The sequence below is a fragment of the Chiloscyllium plagiosum genome, chromosome 2, assembly GCF_004010195.1.
Source record: "Chiloscyllium plagiosum isolate BGI_BamShark_2017 chromosome 2, ASM401019v2, whole genome shotgun sequence".
NCBI classification, from domain to species: Eukaryota; Metazoa; Chordata; class Chondrichthyes; order Orectolobiformes; family Hemiscylliidae; genus Chiloscyllium; species Chiloscyllium plagiosum.
In genome coordinates, this window is record NC_057711.1 from 2073565 (window position 1) to 2089350 (window position 15786).

Sequence of the window (15786 nt, forward strand, 5' to 3'; positions counted from 1 at the left end):
GATCATAGACAGTAATTGAGCTTCCACAGCCCTCTGGAGTAGAGAATTCTGAAGACTCACCATCAAATAAAGACATTCCTCCTCATCTCGGTCTCAAATAACCAACCCCTCATCTTGAAATTGTCTGGTTTTAGAATAGCCAACCTATCACACATTGTAAGGATTTTGTAAGTTTCAAAGAGGCCACTCTGTCTTCAAAACCCTGCTTCCTCAGTCTGTTCTTATAAAATAATTTCGTTATCCCAGGAATTAATCTGATGAACCTTCCTGGTACTTCTATGGCAAGTATATCCTCCCTTAGTTAAAGTGAAGAAAGGCTATACACAGTCCTTTAGGTGAGGCCTTATCAAGGCTCTGTGCAATTGCAACATTATGTAAATACCCCTGTGCTCAAATGGCTATGTGAAGTTCAATATACTGCTAGTTCAATATACTGCTAGTTTTAATTGTTTGTTGCACATGCAGTCTAGTTTTCAGTGATTCATGACATATGTCCCTTAGGGCACTCACCCTTCCCAACCCCTTTCAGTTTAAGAAATACTCTGTACCTGTTTTTATTCCAAAGTTGAATAAGTTTACACCTTGTCACATTCCATTCCATCAGCCTTGTTCTCGCCCATTCACTTATCCAGTGCAAGTCCTCCCGAAGCACAACTTTCTCACAACTTGCATTCCTACCATGCAATTTTTCTTAAATGTCCATTTATTACATGCTTTACAATAGATTGCAACAGTTTCCCTACCACTGATGATAAACTAACTAACAAGTTTGCAATTGTCTATTCTTCTTTCTTCCTTTGATAAAGTTGGATTACATTTGCCACCTTCCAGTCAAGAGGAACCTTTTCAGAATTTACAGAATTTTGGAAGATAACTGCTAATGCATCCACTATCTCTCTAGTCTCTTCCTTCAACCCTCTGCGATGAAGCTTATCATATTCAGAGAATTTATCAACTTTCAATCTAGTTAGTACAAGAGGCAATGCTTAAATTTAATCCTAATTTCTTTTAGTTCCCCAGTTTCACAAGTCCAGTGGTTGCCTAGTACATTTGGGAGATTTTCTGTACCTTTTTCCATGAAAACGGATACAGAATAACTGTTTATTGTCTCTGCCAGTTAGTTCCTTGTTATCCTCTAGAAATTCTCCTATTTGGTGTAGCTTCACTTTCAGTGCCATCTGACAGCTCAATACGACTCCAGTAAAGTGATTGGTGTGGAAAAATCACCCAGCTCTTCACATGTCTGGATTGATACAGCTTTTCAGATTGCAATCTTTCCAGTTCTGTACCAGCAAAACAGAGATGAGGCAAAGTTAGCTGGTAAAGCAGTAACTGTTCAGCTTTGAACACCAAGGGTGGATTGGTCTTGGATGGCACGCTCTGTTGATTTACCGGAACAATAATCTCAATGAAAGATTGGATAATCTGATGTTTAATTCCCTCAAATTTAGAAGATTATTGAGCAATTTTGTTACTTTTGGTCTAAAAACTGAAACTACGGGGTGGTGTAAATTTAGAACTCTATTTCACAAAGGGCAATTAATATTAAATCACTTAAGAATTGCAGATTTTAGTTACCAATTGGTATTGTAAAATGTGAGCCAAAGGAATGTTTATGCATTTGATTTGCAGATTAGACATAACTTGTATGCTCCTTATAGTTTACTATTTTGGCCAAACATGTGACTGTATTAGATTGCTTGATAATACTCCTGTGAAGCCCTTTGGAAAGGTTATTGTTAAAGGTGCTGTATCTATACAAGTTGATGTGATTTAGTAATAGTGTGGTGCACCTAAAGATCTACTTGGGCTTACATGCTGATGAAACAGAGTCTTAAGAAACTCTGTTTAGAGTGCTTGTTTTTCTGATCAGACATCCTTGAGGTTGAATCAAAATCTAACATTTTGAGTCTGTTGCCTTATCTTTCGTCAGCAGAGTATATTTGCAACCTTGTATATTTCTCCCAAAATTATACATTAACTGTCTGGAAGAGCAGACAGACAAACCTCTCCAACTGATATACTGGAGCTGTACTGTATTTGACCTGGTTATATATGAATCTTCTGTTATCTAGTAGATGTGCATCATTTTCATGACTTTTTCCAAAATCTCGGCTCTTTCTGTATTTGGTTATTTGAACAAATTGGGAACCAAATTCCTTTAAATTGTGCTCATGATATGGTAGCTACAATACTGAACTAGAAATCACAAATTTGAATTCAGTGTTTTTGAAAAACTAAAAACTGTAAATCTCTGATTGTCTTAAAAGCCGAAGTGCTTCTTTTAAAGAAGGAGACCTGCTAGAGGTCAAAATACATTTTTATTGAGGGCTACTTATTGATTTTAAGGAGTTACTTTTCCAGAGCTTGTTTTTCATTCTCCCTAATTCCTTAATTAGATGATAGTGCCTCATGTTATTACATGGCCTCCAGTATTTGTGTTTATGTACAGGGATTCACATTTGGATTCACATAGAAGAATTTAACAACATATTCAATTATTACCACTCCATTAAACTTAAAGCACAAGGAAAGCATTAATTTCAAGTATCACAAAATGTAAATTGGCATGAGATGATAATAGGTGTAAGCTACAAATGCTATTTTCAAAAAACAGCTGATGCTCCTGGACGCACATAGCCAACACCCTAATACTGCTTTCTGAGGACTAATGAGGTCATGGCTGAATGGTTGCGTGTTTGTCTTTAACACAGTTACTACACTTCAAATAATTCACAGTATAAGATGCTTTGAAATGTGATAACGCAAATGTAAATTTACAAAGGCCACTTCTGGGGCAAATCTGTTCTTCACCACCTTGCATTTTGAGTGTTGAAACTTGCCATCTTTCCCAGTTTGGCCTAAATATAACTCCAGTTCCAGATTGACCAGCATTGTATCAAAACTTCTGTAAAAGAAGAGTGTCAACACCAATATCAATATGTTTACTGGCACACACTAGGTAATCTGGCGCAGAGGTCAGCATGACTGACCTCATAGCTTTTTTTCAGTGAGTTCACAATTAGTGGACTTAAAACGCTGAGGTTCCGAATACCCTCTGGGCCTGTCGGGTTGGCATAAGATTGTTATGGAGCATATCCCCTTGGATTTTCTTACAAGTATTGTACACCACAAAACTAAGAATTTCTATAAGACATGGTGGCCCTTTTGGAATACCTGGACACTGATTTGTCTACCACACTAAACAAGGTTTTAATATAGCCATAACAATTGTGCTTTACGAGTCCAATGTCCAGAGAGGGGGAACTGTGAATATATGAATCTGTGAAAATTAATGCTCTCTATATTCAAGAGTTAGTGTTTTGTTTTGCTGAACTGTTATTATTTATTAGTTTGTCGGGAGTTATTTATTTGGTTAAGTAGTTAGGTGGGGTTTTTTCAAAAATGTTTAAATATATTTATAAATTTGTACATGAGGGCGGTTTGGGTTTTTAAAATTTCTTGTCTTATTGCTTTGAATTGTTTTGTATTTATTGTGACATTAAAACATCTATTTTTCAATAAAAATATATTTCTAAAAATGTTGTGTAATGCAGGTACAGTACAGCACAGCATGTTGTACATATAACCTCTCGTGATTCAATTCCCCAATGAAAGCACTAACTGATATGCTTTTGTCATGTTCTAGACCCTTCAGACAACTTTCGCGAGATCCTCCAGAATGTGGCCAAGCCTCAGGGAGTCTCTAACATGCGAAAGCTTGGTCACTTGAATAACCTTATTAAGGTAAGTGATATTTGATAAGAGCATAGGTACACAGTCTCAAAATTCCAGGATGGCATTTTCAAGTAGCTACAGGACATTCTCGAATGGGAGGATGAATAGCCATTGTTGTGGTTCACATCAGCACCACTGCCATAAGTAAGAAAAGGAATAAGATCTGGAAAGCAGAAAATGGGGAGTTAGGAAGCAAGTTTAAAAATTAGAATCCCAAAAGTAGCAATCTCAAGATTACTCATGTCATGTGCTAGACAGTGTAGCAATAGCAGGATGCATGCATCTGATGAATATGTGGACTGACAGATGGTATGAGGAGGGGTGTTTTGGATTCTTGGGGCATTGGAATGGCTTTTGGAGAGATGGGACCACTGTAGGTTAGATTTGCTGTACCTGGGAGGACTGAACCTGATGCCCCAGAGGAAGGATTTTTTAATGTGGTTGGGAAGGAGTTAAGTTGCAGAGGGATGGGAACCTAAACAGGAACACAGAAGGAAACAAGGGCAAAAATGAAAGGCAGAATTCGACTTAAGGAAAATGATAGGCAGAGGATTAAACCCACGATGTCCTAGGCCCAGTAATCATCTGCTTCATCAATGAGCCTCCCACGTTTGAGATGTGGAAGGCTTTCGAAGATAATGCAGGATAGGCATGTCCCTTTGAAAACAAGAGATAGGAATGGCAAGATTCGTGAACCGTGAATAACAGCAAAAATTGTGCAACTAGCCAAGAGGAAAAGGGAAGCGTACAAAAGGTCCAGGCATCTAAGAATAGAATGGAGCCTGGAGGAGTATCGGAAGAGTAGGGCAAGTCTTAAACGAGGAATCAAGCAGGCTAAAAAGGGTCATGAAATAGCTTTAGTGAGCAGAATTAAGGAGAATCCCAAGGCCTTTTATTCATATATAAGAAGCAAGAAGGTAACTGGAGAAAGAGTTGGTCCACTAAAGGATAAAGAAGGAAAGAATGTGTGTTGAACCTGAGAAAATGGATGAGATTCTTAATGATTACTTTCCATCAGTGTTCACTGAGGAGAGGGACATGTTGAATGTTGAGATTAGAGATAGAAGTTTGTTTACTCTGGATCACGTTGACATAAGGAGGGAGCATGTGTTGGGTAGGTTAAAGGTTATTAAGGTGAGCAAATCCCCAGAACTGGATGGGATTTATCCTAGGTTGCTGAATGAGGCGAGAGAGGAAATAGCTGGGTCCCTGACAGATATCTTTGTGGCATCCTTAAACACAGGTGAAGTGCTGGAGAACTGGAGAGTTGCTCATGTTGTCCCCCAGTACAATAGTAGTAGTTCTGAGTAACTACAGACCAATGAGCTTGATATCAGTGGTGAGAAAGTTGCTGGAGAAGGTACTGAGCGATGGGATCTATTTATATTTGAAAGAGAATGGGCTTATCAGTGTAGGCAACATGGTTTTAAACGGGGGAGATCGTATCTTACCAATTTAATAGCGTTCTTTGAGGAAGTGATCCAATTGTTAGATGAAGGAAGGACTGTAGATGTCATATACATGGACTTTAGTAAGGTGTTTGATAAGCTTCCCCATTGTAGACTAATGGAGAAAGTGAAGTCACATGGTGTGCAGGGCGTTCTAGCGAGGTGGGTAAAGAACAGGTTGAGCAACAGGAGACACAGTAGTAGTTGAAGGGAGTTTCTCGCAATAGAGAAAGGTGTTCCACAGGGATCAATGCTGGGCCACTTTTGTTTGTGATATACATAAATGATCTGGAAACAGTCTTGTTGGTGTGATCAGTAAGTTTGCAGATGACATGAAGATTGGTAGAATAGCAGGAAGCAAAGAATACAGGAAAATATAGATAGACTGGAGAGTTGGACCGAGAAGTGGCAGATGGAGTTCAATCCAGACAATGTGAGGTGATGCACTTTGGGAAGTCTAATTCTAAAGTGAACTATACTGTAAACGGAAGATACTTTGGGAAAAGTTGATGAGCAGAGAGATCTGGGAGTTCAGGTCCATTGTACCCTGAAGGTTGCTGCACAGGTGGATAGAGTGGTCAAGAAGGCATATGGTATACTTGCCTTCATCAGACGGGGTATTGCGAAGAAGAGCTGGCAAGTCATGTTAAAATGTACAAGAATTTGGTTCGGCCGCATTTAGAATACTGTGTACCGTTCTCGTCGCCACATTACCAAAAGGATGTGGACGCTTTGGAGAGGGTGCAGAGAAGGTTTACGAGGATGTTGCCTGGTGTGGAAGGTGCTAGCTATGAAGAGAGGTTGAGTAGGTTAGGATTTTTTTCACTAGAAAAAAGGAGATTGAGGGGGGAACCTGACTGAGGTCTACAAAATCATGAAGGGTGTAGACAGGATAGATAGAGAGAAACCTTTTCCCAGGGTGAGGGATTCAAAAATGAGAGGTCACGCATTCAAGGTGAGAGGTGGAAAGTTTAAGCGGGATACATGCGTAAAGTACTTTACACAGAGGGTGGTAGGTGCCTGGAATGTGTTGCCAGCAGAGGTAGTAGAGGCAGGCATGGTAGATTCATTTAAGATGCGTCTGGACAGATGCTTGAGTAGGTGGGGAGCAGAGGGATTCAGATCCTTAGGAATTGGGCGGTAGGTTTATACAGTGGATTTGGACCCTGGGCTGTAAATTGTCTTTGTTCTTTCCCTTCTTATGAATTCCGAAGTGGGAACGTAAGTTGATTGCGCAATGTTCAAGTACTGAAGCAGTCCATATCCAAAAACAGTAAGAACTGGACAATATCTAGCTTGGACTGACGAGAGGGAAGCAACATTTATACCACACAAGTGCCATGCAATGGCTAATCTCCATAATGGACTATCTAACATCACTCCTTAACATCCAATTGTATTAACAGCTTGGCAGTTATTGATTGAAAACTGAACTAGACTATCCATATGAATACTGTGGTTCCAAGAACAGTTTAAAGGCTGAGTCCTGTAGTGAGTAACTCTCCTGCTGTCTCTCCAAAACCTGCACATCATGTATAAGCACCATTCATTCTAAGCTGTATGGGCACACAGCCATCAAGATGTTCTGCACAAATCAATCAGTGTCAAAGTACTTATTTCAGAAAGCTGAAAGTGTTGGCATGCACTGATCTCTGAAGTCCATGCAGCAGAAAAACATATGCAAGAATGTGGTCTATAAGGCACAAATCAGGATTATGATGGAATACTCCTCACTTGCCTGGATGGATGCACCTCCAACAACACTCAAGAAAACGTGACATCATCCAGGACAAAGCACCCTGTTTCATGGGTATACCATGATGCTCAGTTGCAGCATTGTGTACTATCTACAAGAGCACTGCAGCCCTAAACCAGCACTTTGCAAACCCACAACCGTGTCAATCTTGAAGCTCAATGGCAGCACATACATAGGAACAGTACCTCCTGCAAGTTCCCCTCCAAGCCATTCATCATCCTAACTTGAAAACGTATTACTGTTACTTCACTGCTGGGTCAAAATCCTGGAATTCCCTCCCCAAGGGCATTGTGGGTCTGTCTACAGCATATGGACTGCAGTGGTTCAAGAAGGCAGTTCACACCACCTTCTGAAGAGCAAATAGGGATGGGCAAATATACTGGCTCAGTCAGTGATGCCCATGCCTCATGAGTGTGCATATGCTGTTAGGTGAACATCAACTCACTCCTAGATTCTGCTGAAAGCTGAGGAAATATGCAGTTACTGGCTACCTAACCCCAAGATGCCATCAAGGTTCCTTTCTGAAAAAATAAGCAAGGTTCTTTTCAGCCTTTGTTATTCTGAAATTCGAAATGAGTGATTCTTGTGTCTCAATTCTGCATGACAAATGACAACTAAGCCAGGCACAACGTTGCCAACATTGATTTTAAGTGGCTTAATACACAACAGTACAATTTTTATCTGTACTCTGAATCACTTAAGAATTGGAGCATCTCCAGTAAGAGTATGACATTTGATCCTGTGTTGAAGGAATCAATGTTTTCTGACCAGGTGTGTAACCCAATTCCATACTTTATTTCTTTCCCCTGGAAGCAGTATATGAATTGTAATGCTGTGTGATTGGCTGCACATAAGGAAGTGTGTGTTTTGAACTGTCTTGTGACATAGTGGTCATGTCCCTGTCTCTGGGGCAGAAGATCCGGGTTCAAGATCCATCTGTCCAGATATGTCAGTTGATTAAAAATATTTACGAACTGTAACTTAGGAACTTCACATGGAGGAGTTTTGATTCACTACAGTATTACTGCAGGTCAAATGTCAAGTGAGATTTCTTTCCTCATGGCAAGCAGGTGATTGGAAATATACTTAGGCAACTGTAATCCTGTTGCAGTGTTGGCAATTGACCCAAAAATTGAGGAAATAGTTTGACCTGATTATGAAGGATTACCGAAGAGTTACTCTGGAATAGTCAGGACACTGTTTACATTTGTTCTTGATTTTTCTTTCTCAGCAGTGAGTTTCTGTAACTGTATCATTCTATAGTTTTTATACACCTGATCCTCCCAGGTCACCGATGTGTGTGTGTGTGTGTGTGTGTGTGTGTGTGTGTCTCTGTTTATCCCTGCGACTTTTTCTTTCGTTCGTTCGTTCTGTCTGTTTTATCTCCTTTTAAGGTTTGTAGTATTGAGGGCAAGCAGTCCAGGCCAGTGATCTGATCTGTAAGCCGTGTGAGTGTCACACACTCATGTTTTCCTCCTGACGTCACCACTGGAGATAAATGCTGCTGCAGCTTCCTTCAGCTCATTTTTTTTTCTTGGCAGTGTGGTTTGACGCTGGACTGACCCACATCCCAATTGTGACAAACTGCTTACCGCTTTAGGGAAGGCAGTGGCCAAGTTGTATCATCATGAGACTTATAATCCAGAGACCCAAGTAATGTTCTGGGGGCCTGGATTTGAATCCTACCATGGCAGATGGTATAACATAAACGCAGTAAAATCTGGAATTATGGGTTTAATGATGATTGTGAATCAATTGTTGGAAAGACCCAGCTGGTTCACTAATGTCCTTTAGGAAAGAAAACTGCCATCCTTACCTGGTCTGGCCTCCACGTGACTCCAGACCCACAGCAAAAGGGTTACCCCCGGGCAATTAGGGATGGGCAATAAACGCTGGCCAAACCAGCGCTGCTGTTGTCCCATGAATGAATAAAAAAAAAAGGTACATTACCCATTGGCTAATGGGTTGAGTGTGAACCTTGGGGTTGCTCCTATATTATTCTAGGAACTTCAGGAAATAATCTCCCAAGCTCCATTATGAGCAACAAGGGAGAAAACATTATTGGTCAATGTCAATGGGTCAATGTCAATGTACCAATGAGATGAAGCAGAATTTTAAAGGATAGCTAAGCTAAGTGGGTCTGTTCCTGCTAAGAGTTTGGTCTTGTCTGGAGTCTTTGAGCCTTTTGGAGGCAAATTAATACCAAATTCCATTTAGGGTAATGAAAAAGCATCTGGAATGCAACTGAAATAGCTGTATAGAGATCAGTATCCCATCACCAAGTCACCCTTTATTCACACATTTAGAGTACATAGGCTCTGACAAGCCAGTTGGAGTCAGTTCCTAGAAGGAAGATACTCCTTTGTTTATTTCTGGAAGCCAGGGCTCCCTGATTAGCCGAAGTTAACCAATCCAATCAAGGATCTTCTAATCAATGAGATCCACCTGGCCATCATTCCAGTCACTGTCGGTAACGTTATTGTTCCAGTCCATTTCTTGGTTCCTGTGCTTTCCTTCAGCACCTCCCAGTTATTGAGCTGCTTCTATGTCTGACATCTACCAGTGAGAGTACTAAAAAGGGATTTTGGGAATGAGCTTTAAGGAATCAAATAAATCCCTGCCAAATTTATTTTATCCTGTGCAAAATAAGAACAAAAGAACTAGGAACAGATAGGCAATTTCACCCCTTGAGCCTGCTCCACCACTGATCTCATCTTTGCCTCAAATCTACTTTCTTGCCTGCTCTCCATAACCCTTTAACGCATTACTAATTAAATATCTGTCTACGTGCTCATTCAGTGTCCTGGTGTCGACCTGTTGCGCCTCTGTCAAAGCAAAACACTCAGATCTTAACTCTTTCCCTGCCTGCTTATACTCTATACACATTCTCATTCCCTCCTTTTATCATTTCACAATAACCACCTAGTTGGCAGTACCAGCTTTCAGTAGACTCTGACAGCCAATGTTTAAGCGAGTTATTGGTTGACCACAGGGCAGTGGGGTTGTTTGTTGCGTATGTCCCAGAGATGTTCTCTGATACATTCTGCAAGTTGGCATCTTGACTCCCCAATGTATACGAGACCACATCAAGAGCAACGGACACAGTAGATGAGGTGTTTGGATGTGCAGCAAAGTCTATGCCGGGTGTGGAAGGATCCTTTGGGGCCTTAGTTGGAGGTGACGGGGAAGTGTGGGTACAAATTTTACATGTCTTGCGGCAGCAGGGGAAGATAGAGCTTGAATTGGTGGGGGGCATGAACCTAATGAGGGAGTCTCAGAAGGAATAGTCTCTGCAAAATGCTGATGGTAGTAGGGAGGAAAATATATCTGGGTTGGTGGCGGTGGAGTGGGGGAGTCTGACTAGGTGGCAGAGAATGATCTGTATCCAGAGATTGGTGGTGTGGGGGTGAGGGTTCTATCCTTGTTGCAGTTGGGAGGGGTGGAATTCAAGGGTGGAGGTGCGGGAAGTGGAGAGATGCACTGGAGGGCATTGCTGACCATGTGGGAGGGGAAATTGCGGTCCTTGAAGTAGGAGACCATCTGGGATATTCTGAAGCAGATATGGCAGAGGCAGATGAATTGGAAATAAGGATATCATTTTTACAGAAGAGAGTTTGGGAAGAGGTGTAGTCCAGGTAGTTGTAGGAGTTCGTGGGTTTGAAATAGATATCCGTGTTGAGCTGGTCACCGGAAATGGAGATGGAAAGATCCAGGAAGGGGAAGGAGGTGTCCGAGATGGTCCAGATGAACTTGAGGCCTGGGCGGAAAGTGTTCGTGAAGTTGATGAACTGTTCAACCTTCTCATGGGAGTATGAGGTGGCACCCATGTAGTCATCAATATAGCAGAAGAAAAGATGGGGAAAAGCATATATATATAATCATGTATAGATAAAGAGCTATACCTACCTCTTTATCTATATCTGATAAAGAGGCATGTATAGCTAGGGCCCATGCAGATGCCCTTGGCAACCTCTTTGGTCTGAAAGAAGTGGGAGGATTCGAAGGACAGTCATCAGTAGTTTCTAAATTCCAAACTTTGTTTTGAATTGAATTCAAATTCCACCAACTGTTGAAGTGGGATCAACCCAAGTCCCCAGAACATTTGCTGAGTTTCTGGATTAATAGTCTAGCAAAAATGCCTCCCCTTATGTATGTACATGCATGCACAGGATCCTGAACTGTTCCTGATTGTACTGGATTTTCCAAAATTAAAAATGACTTCTTTTAGAAGGATTAGGTGACGTGTCTTCCACAGTTCCATTGCTGACTAAGGGCAAATGCAGTATTTGGTTTAAGATATGTGTTACCTAATAAGAATGATATAAGAATATTTTGTGGTCTCTGGGAAGTTGCCAAATTATGTTCATTTTTAGGGAATGGACTGTCCCCATTCAGATCCCCTACCTTGGCATCTGCACGTCCTTTGCTCAACAGCTGGACCACACCTAAATATGCATACCACACTAAGCCTGCTGTCACAACTGGGCTGAGACTGATCATATTCACTGACTGGAACTTTGAGATATCAAAGTTGGATTTGAACCTAGGTCTTCACTCCAAGATAATGTTGAAAATATATTGTATGTATCACTTACTATTTAGTACCATTTACTAAATCTCAAAGCATTAATCCTGATTACCAATCTGCTGATGGAGCTCATTGTATCCATGGGTTTCCGTCACATATGGAGTTGAAGGAGAGACATGCGGCTGGAAGGAAGCATGGCCACTTAAATATCTATTTCTAATTGTAACAAACAAAAGGCTACTGTGAGTGGCATTCCCATCTTTTGTGTATATTTCTAAGTCCAAATAAATTTTGGGATTAAGAAAGAAGCTGCTATGTTCACTACGGTGCAGAACATTAAATGGTGTACAACATAACAATTCATTGCTGCAGGACGGCAACGTTCATTGTAAATGATATTTCAATTCCTCTACCTAACCAGCAAAACATAAACAGGAAATTAAAGAGGAAATGGCCTCTTTACACTGGTCTTGTTTCACACAGGATACATGTCTATTTTCATGTATTGAACTATAAAGTTTTTAATAGACAGTATTACATGTAGACATATGTATACTTTTTAGAAGAGGCAGGAAGGTGAGATGTGAGCTGGCAGTTGGTATAATGGCAAGATTCCAAATCTCAGATTTGGAATACTCCTCATCTGATCAAAAGTGTTCTATTAAGTAAAGGTACCAATACATTTAATGCATGATGCTTTGATTCTTTATTTTGTATTGCTTTTTCTACTAACACTGCAGTGATAGTCTTAGAACTATTGGAACTCCATCCTATTTTAACGCAGCTCAAGATATTCAATCCACAAACACCATCTATAGATAACAACATGGATATTTCACACTATTCTTATCATTAGGCTTGACTGAATTAATTTGGGTTAATACTGATGATAAATCTGAACTTGCTGTTGAGTAAAGATATGAAAGGCTGGGAGTGAGCCTGCTGTTTACATATCACTGGATGAGAGTACGCCTACTGATAAGGGCAGATTTTTGGGTGGCTGTGAACAGCGCAGAAAACCATTGGGAAAGACATCTCCCAGCATCTGCTTCAGGGCTAATGTGTATTGTCACCAGGCGGCTACCTAAAAATTGATGGATCTGAACCACCTGTACAAATAGCCTAATAGGTAAACTTCAGCAATTTTTATCATTATAATTGTTTTGAGTGGTACCCCTCATCTCGGTGGAAATGGTCGCTTATTTGATCTTGTCAGGTGATATTTGACTCGTACCTTTTATAGCAATTTTTCATTAATTCAATTTTTGTTTACACAAAACGTTCTCTCCCAATTATCATGTGCCTACTATTTCGACACGCCACCGTGTTCTCTGGCTTGCTGAAGTTCAGTGCAGTTTGAAAGAACAACACCTCATTTTCCTCTTGGGGACCCTGCAATCTTCAGCACTCAATATCAAGTTCAATGGTTTTCAGGTTTCTCTGTGTGTGTCTCGCGCTCTCTGTGTGTGTCTCGCGCTCTCTGTGTGTGTCTCGCGCTCTCTGTGTGTGTCTCGCGCTCTCTGTGTGTGTCTCGCGCTTATTTTGTTTCTCTTCCCCTCTATTTGTTTTAAAAAGTTTTTTGCATTCATGTAACTTTAAGCATTTATGCTCAGCACGTCCAATTTAAATTTTTTTCAAAATATCACTCAAATACTGTACATATTTCTTACAAACATAATTAGAAACATAAGTAATATTTGCACAGATCTTACTACAAGACTGGATAACTGCAGGCAATAGTTAGGTTGCAAGAAATCATTCATGCTCGATATGATTATTCTGCAATATGTTTTCTGACCATTCTTAATGCTAATATTAAGTGTTACATAATCAGATATTGAAACTGAAAATGCCTAAAAATGTGTTTGCCCTGCATAAGAACACAGAATATAGTAGCTTATTTTTTCCCTCTTTTTGTAAACTAATTCTTTATTATTAAGATAACCAGGATGCATCATATCCCTTTGTCCATCATTGAGGACATCATGGCTATGCCCAATCCAATCCTTCCTTTGCATTAAAGATCCCTATATAGTAATCTGAAGGAGATATTTTGCCTGCCTTTTTATTGAGCTTAAAAGCCCTTTGAAAGATCTCTCTTGGCTGAGATTGTCTCATTCACAACTTATTTCATATTGCCTGTAGCAGAAAAGTAATCTTTGAGATATTTTCAAACAGTTGACAAAACTGATAGTTCTACGACACAGTGGTTGCGTTCTTGTGCAACTCCACGTTATAGAAAAAAATCACACTTTAGGAAACAGGGCTTAAAATGTTGGCAAAGTTTGCATTGTAGAGACAGCATTCCTAATTGGTCAATCCTGTTACAGCATTGATGAAATGTGCGTTATAATAGAATGGCCTGCACATTTAACAAACAACCAATATTCATAATGAACAATAAGTATAATTGAACTCTTAATATGTTGGAAATATCAGTTTATGCAACATCTATGGAGGGAGACAGAGTTTATGTTTCACCCTGAAATTTAACTATTTTCATCCGCATTGCTGTCTGGCCCCTTGAGTATTCCCAGCATTTTATGTTTTTACCTTAGATTCCGAGCAATCACACTAGTGTGCTTATGTCAGTAACGACTATGTCACGTGCAACAGGAAGTCACTTGAAAAAATGGAGCTTCTGCTGATGAAAAACAGATATAAAAACACAGCAGATTATTTGGGTTCTGTAATGGTAAAAGGTGAGTTACTATTTGGGATTTGAACCCTTTGCCAGAAGTGGAAACTAATATATAGCGAGCAATTTGTTGGAGGTGAACAGATCAAAATGTGAGCTGATGAATAGTGATAATAAATTCTGAAATGGTTAGAGTTCAAGTTGATCAGTATTGGCTATGATTGTTTCTGTTACAGTAAAGTAGCAATTTTGTGTATAACCAGAAATAATGATGTTGGAATGATATTTTAAAGAAAAGTCTCTTTAAAGTCAGGAGTTAAAAGATATCCCTTGAAAGAACTTGCATGGATACCTGTATTGATAACATGTATCTGGAATAAGTGAGTGGAACAGAGATACATTATTCAGATTTGAAAACAAATTTAGTCCAGTGGTTAATTTCGACCTTTTTATTTTTCCTTCTTTCATCCACTTCTGACATACAATCGGTGAATTTCTACAATACTTTCCTTCAGTTCTAAAGAAGTTATATTTGAATTGTAATATTAACTCTAACTCTGTCCACACTTTCCTTGAGATCTACTGAATATTTCAGCACTTGATTTTATTTTCTGATTTCTAGAATCTACAGTGTTTAATTTTTCGTCAACTGTACGCAAATAGATTGAAAACAATTTCCTAAAAACAGAGTTGAAACTAGTAAAATGTTGTTATTACAATTGCAAGAGAAGATGACTTTCTGTAATTAAGCCAGGGATGGGTTTGTACCTTTGACGATGCAATGATATTGATTCATACAGCTCAGAAGAGGGCCTTTGGCCCATCAAGTCTACCCTGAATTAGAGTCATATAGCGAAAAAAAAACTGACCCTTCAGTTCAACTCATTATGCCGACCAGGCTTCTGAAATTAAACTAGTCCCATTTGCTTGCGTTTGTTCCATATCCCTCAAACCCTTCCTATTCATGTACCTGTCCAAATGTTTTTGAAATATTATAACTGTACCTGTATCTGCCACTTCATCTGGCAGTGACTATGTAAAAGCAGTATCTAACCGATTGCTTCCCCATTGCTTCATTGGCTAAGGAACTAATTTAATTTGATGCACCTCCTTCATTATTTAACTTGCAGTGGGAATAGTCCTTTTTCAGAGATGCATTGTATAAGTAAAACAGGGAAAAAGCTTAGAGGAGAAAGTGAGGTCTCCTGAAGAAGGGCTTATGCCCGAAACATCGATTCTCCTGTTCCCTGGATGCTGCCTGACCTGCTGCGCTTTTCCAGCAACACATCTCCGGCTCTGATCTCCAGCATCTGCAGACCTCACTTTCTCCAAAAAGCTTATTCAGTCTGTCAAGTCTAATGGCTATTTTAAAGCTCATACTGGTGAATTTATCACTAGCAGGATAGAAAGAACAAAGTTTTTTGTTTTGACTTGGGATTAGAAGAATCAAATCACCCATTTCAAATGGAGCATAAATATTGTTGAGGGGATTCAGTTACTTCAAAAACATTTTCTAGAACCCCAAAAATGTGAAAGGTTCATGCCCATGTACCCTGAACAGAATCATAAAATTGTCTCTGAAATTCATGAAAAAGGAGTCAGTTAAGTAGAAACCTAAGAGTTGAAATAGAGGATAATTTCTCTGGTCTTGAGTCCCTGCAATGGTTAATGTTGGGAA

The 15786-nt window shown here is 39.8% G+C and overlaps 1 protein-coding gene across 2 annotated transcripts in view; it reads left to right on the forward strand.

Moving 5' to 3' along the window:
- The window catches only part of rictora (RPTOR independent companion of MTOR, complex 2 a), a 242633-nt gene that overhangs the window by 69870 nt on the left and 156977 nt on the right, over positions 1-15786 (forward strand). For both annotated transcript variants that reach the window (XM_043703086.1, XM_043703095.1), the window contains exon 3: positions 3650-3747. In XM_043703086.1, the coding sequence (XP_043559021.1) occupies positions 3650-3747 (98 nt within the window). The remainder of the gene's footprint in view (positions 1-3649; positions 3748-15786) is intronic.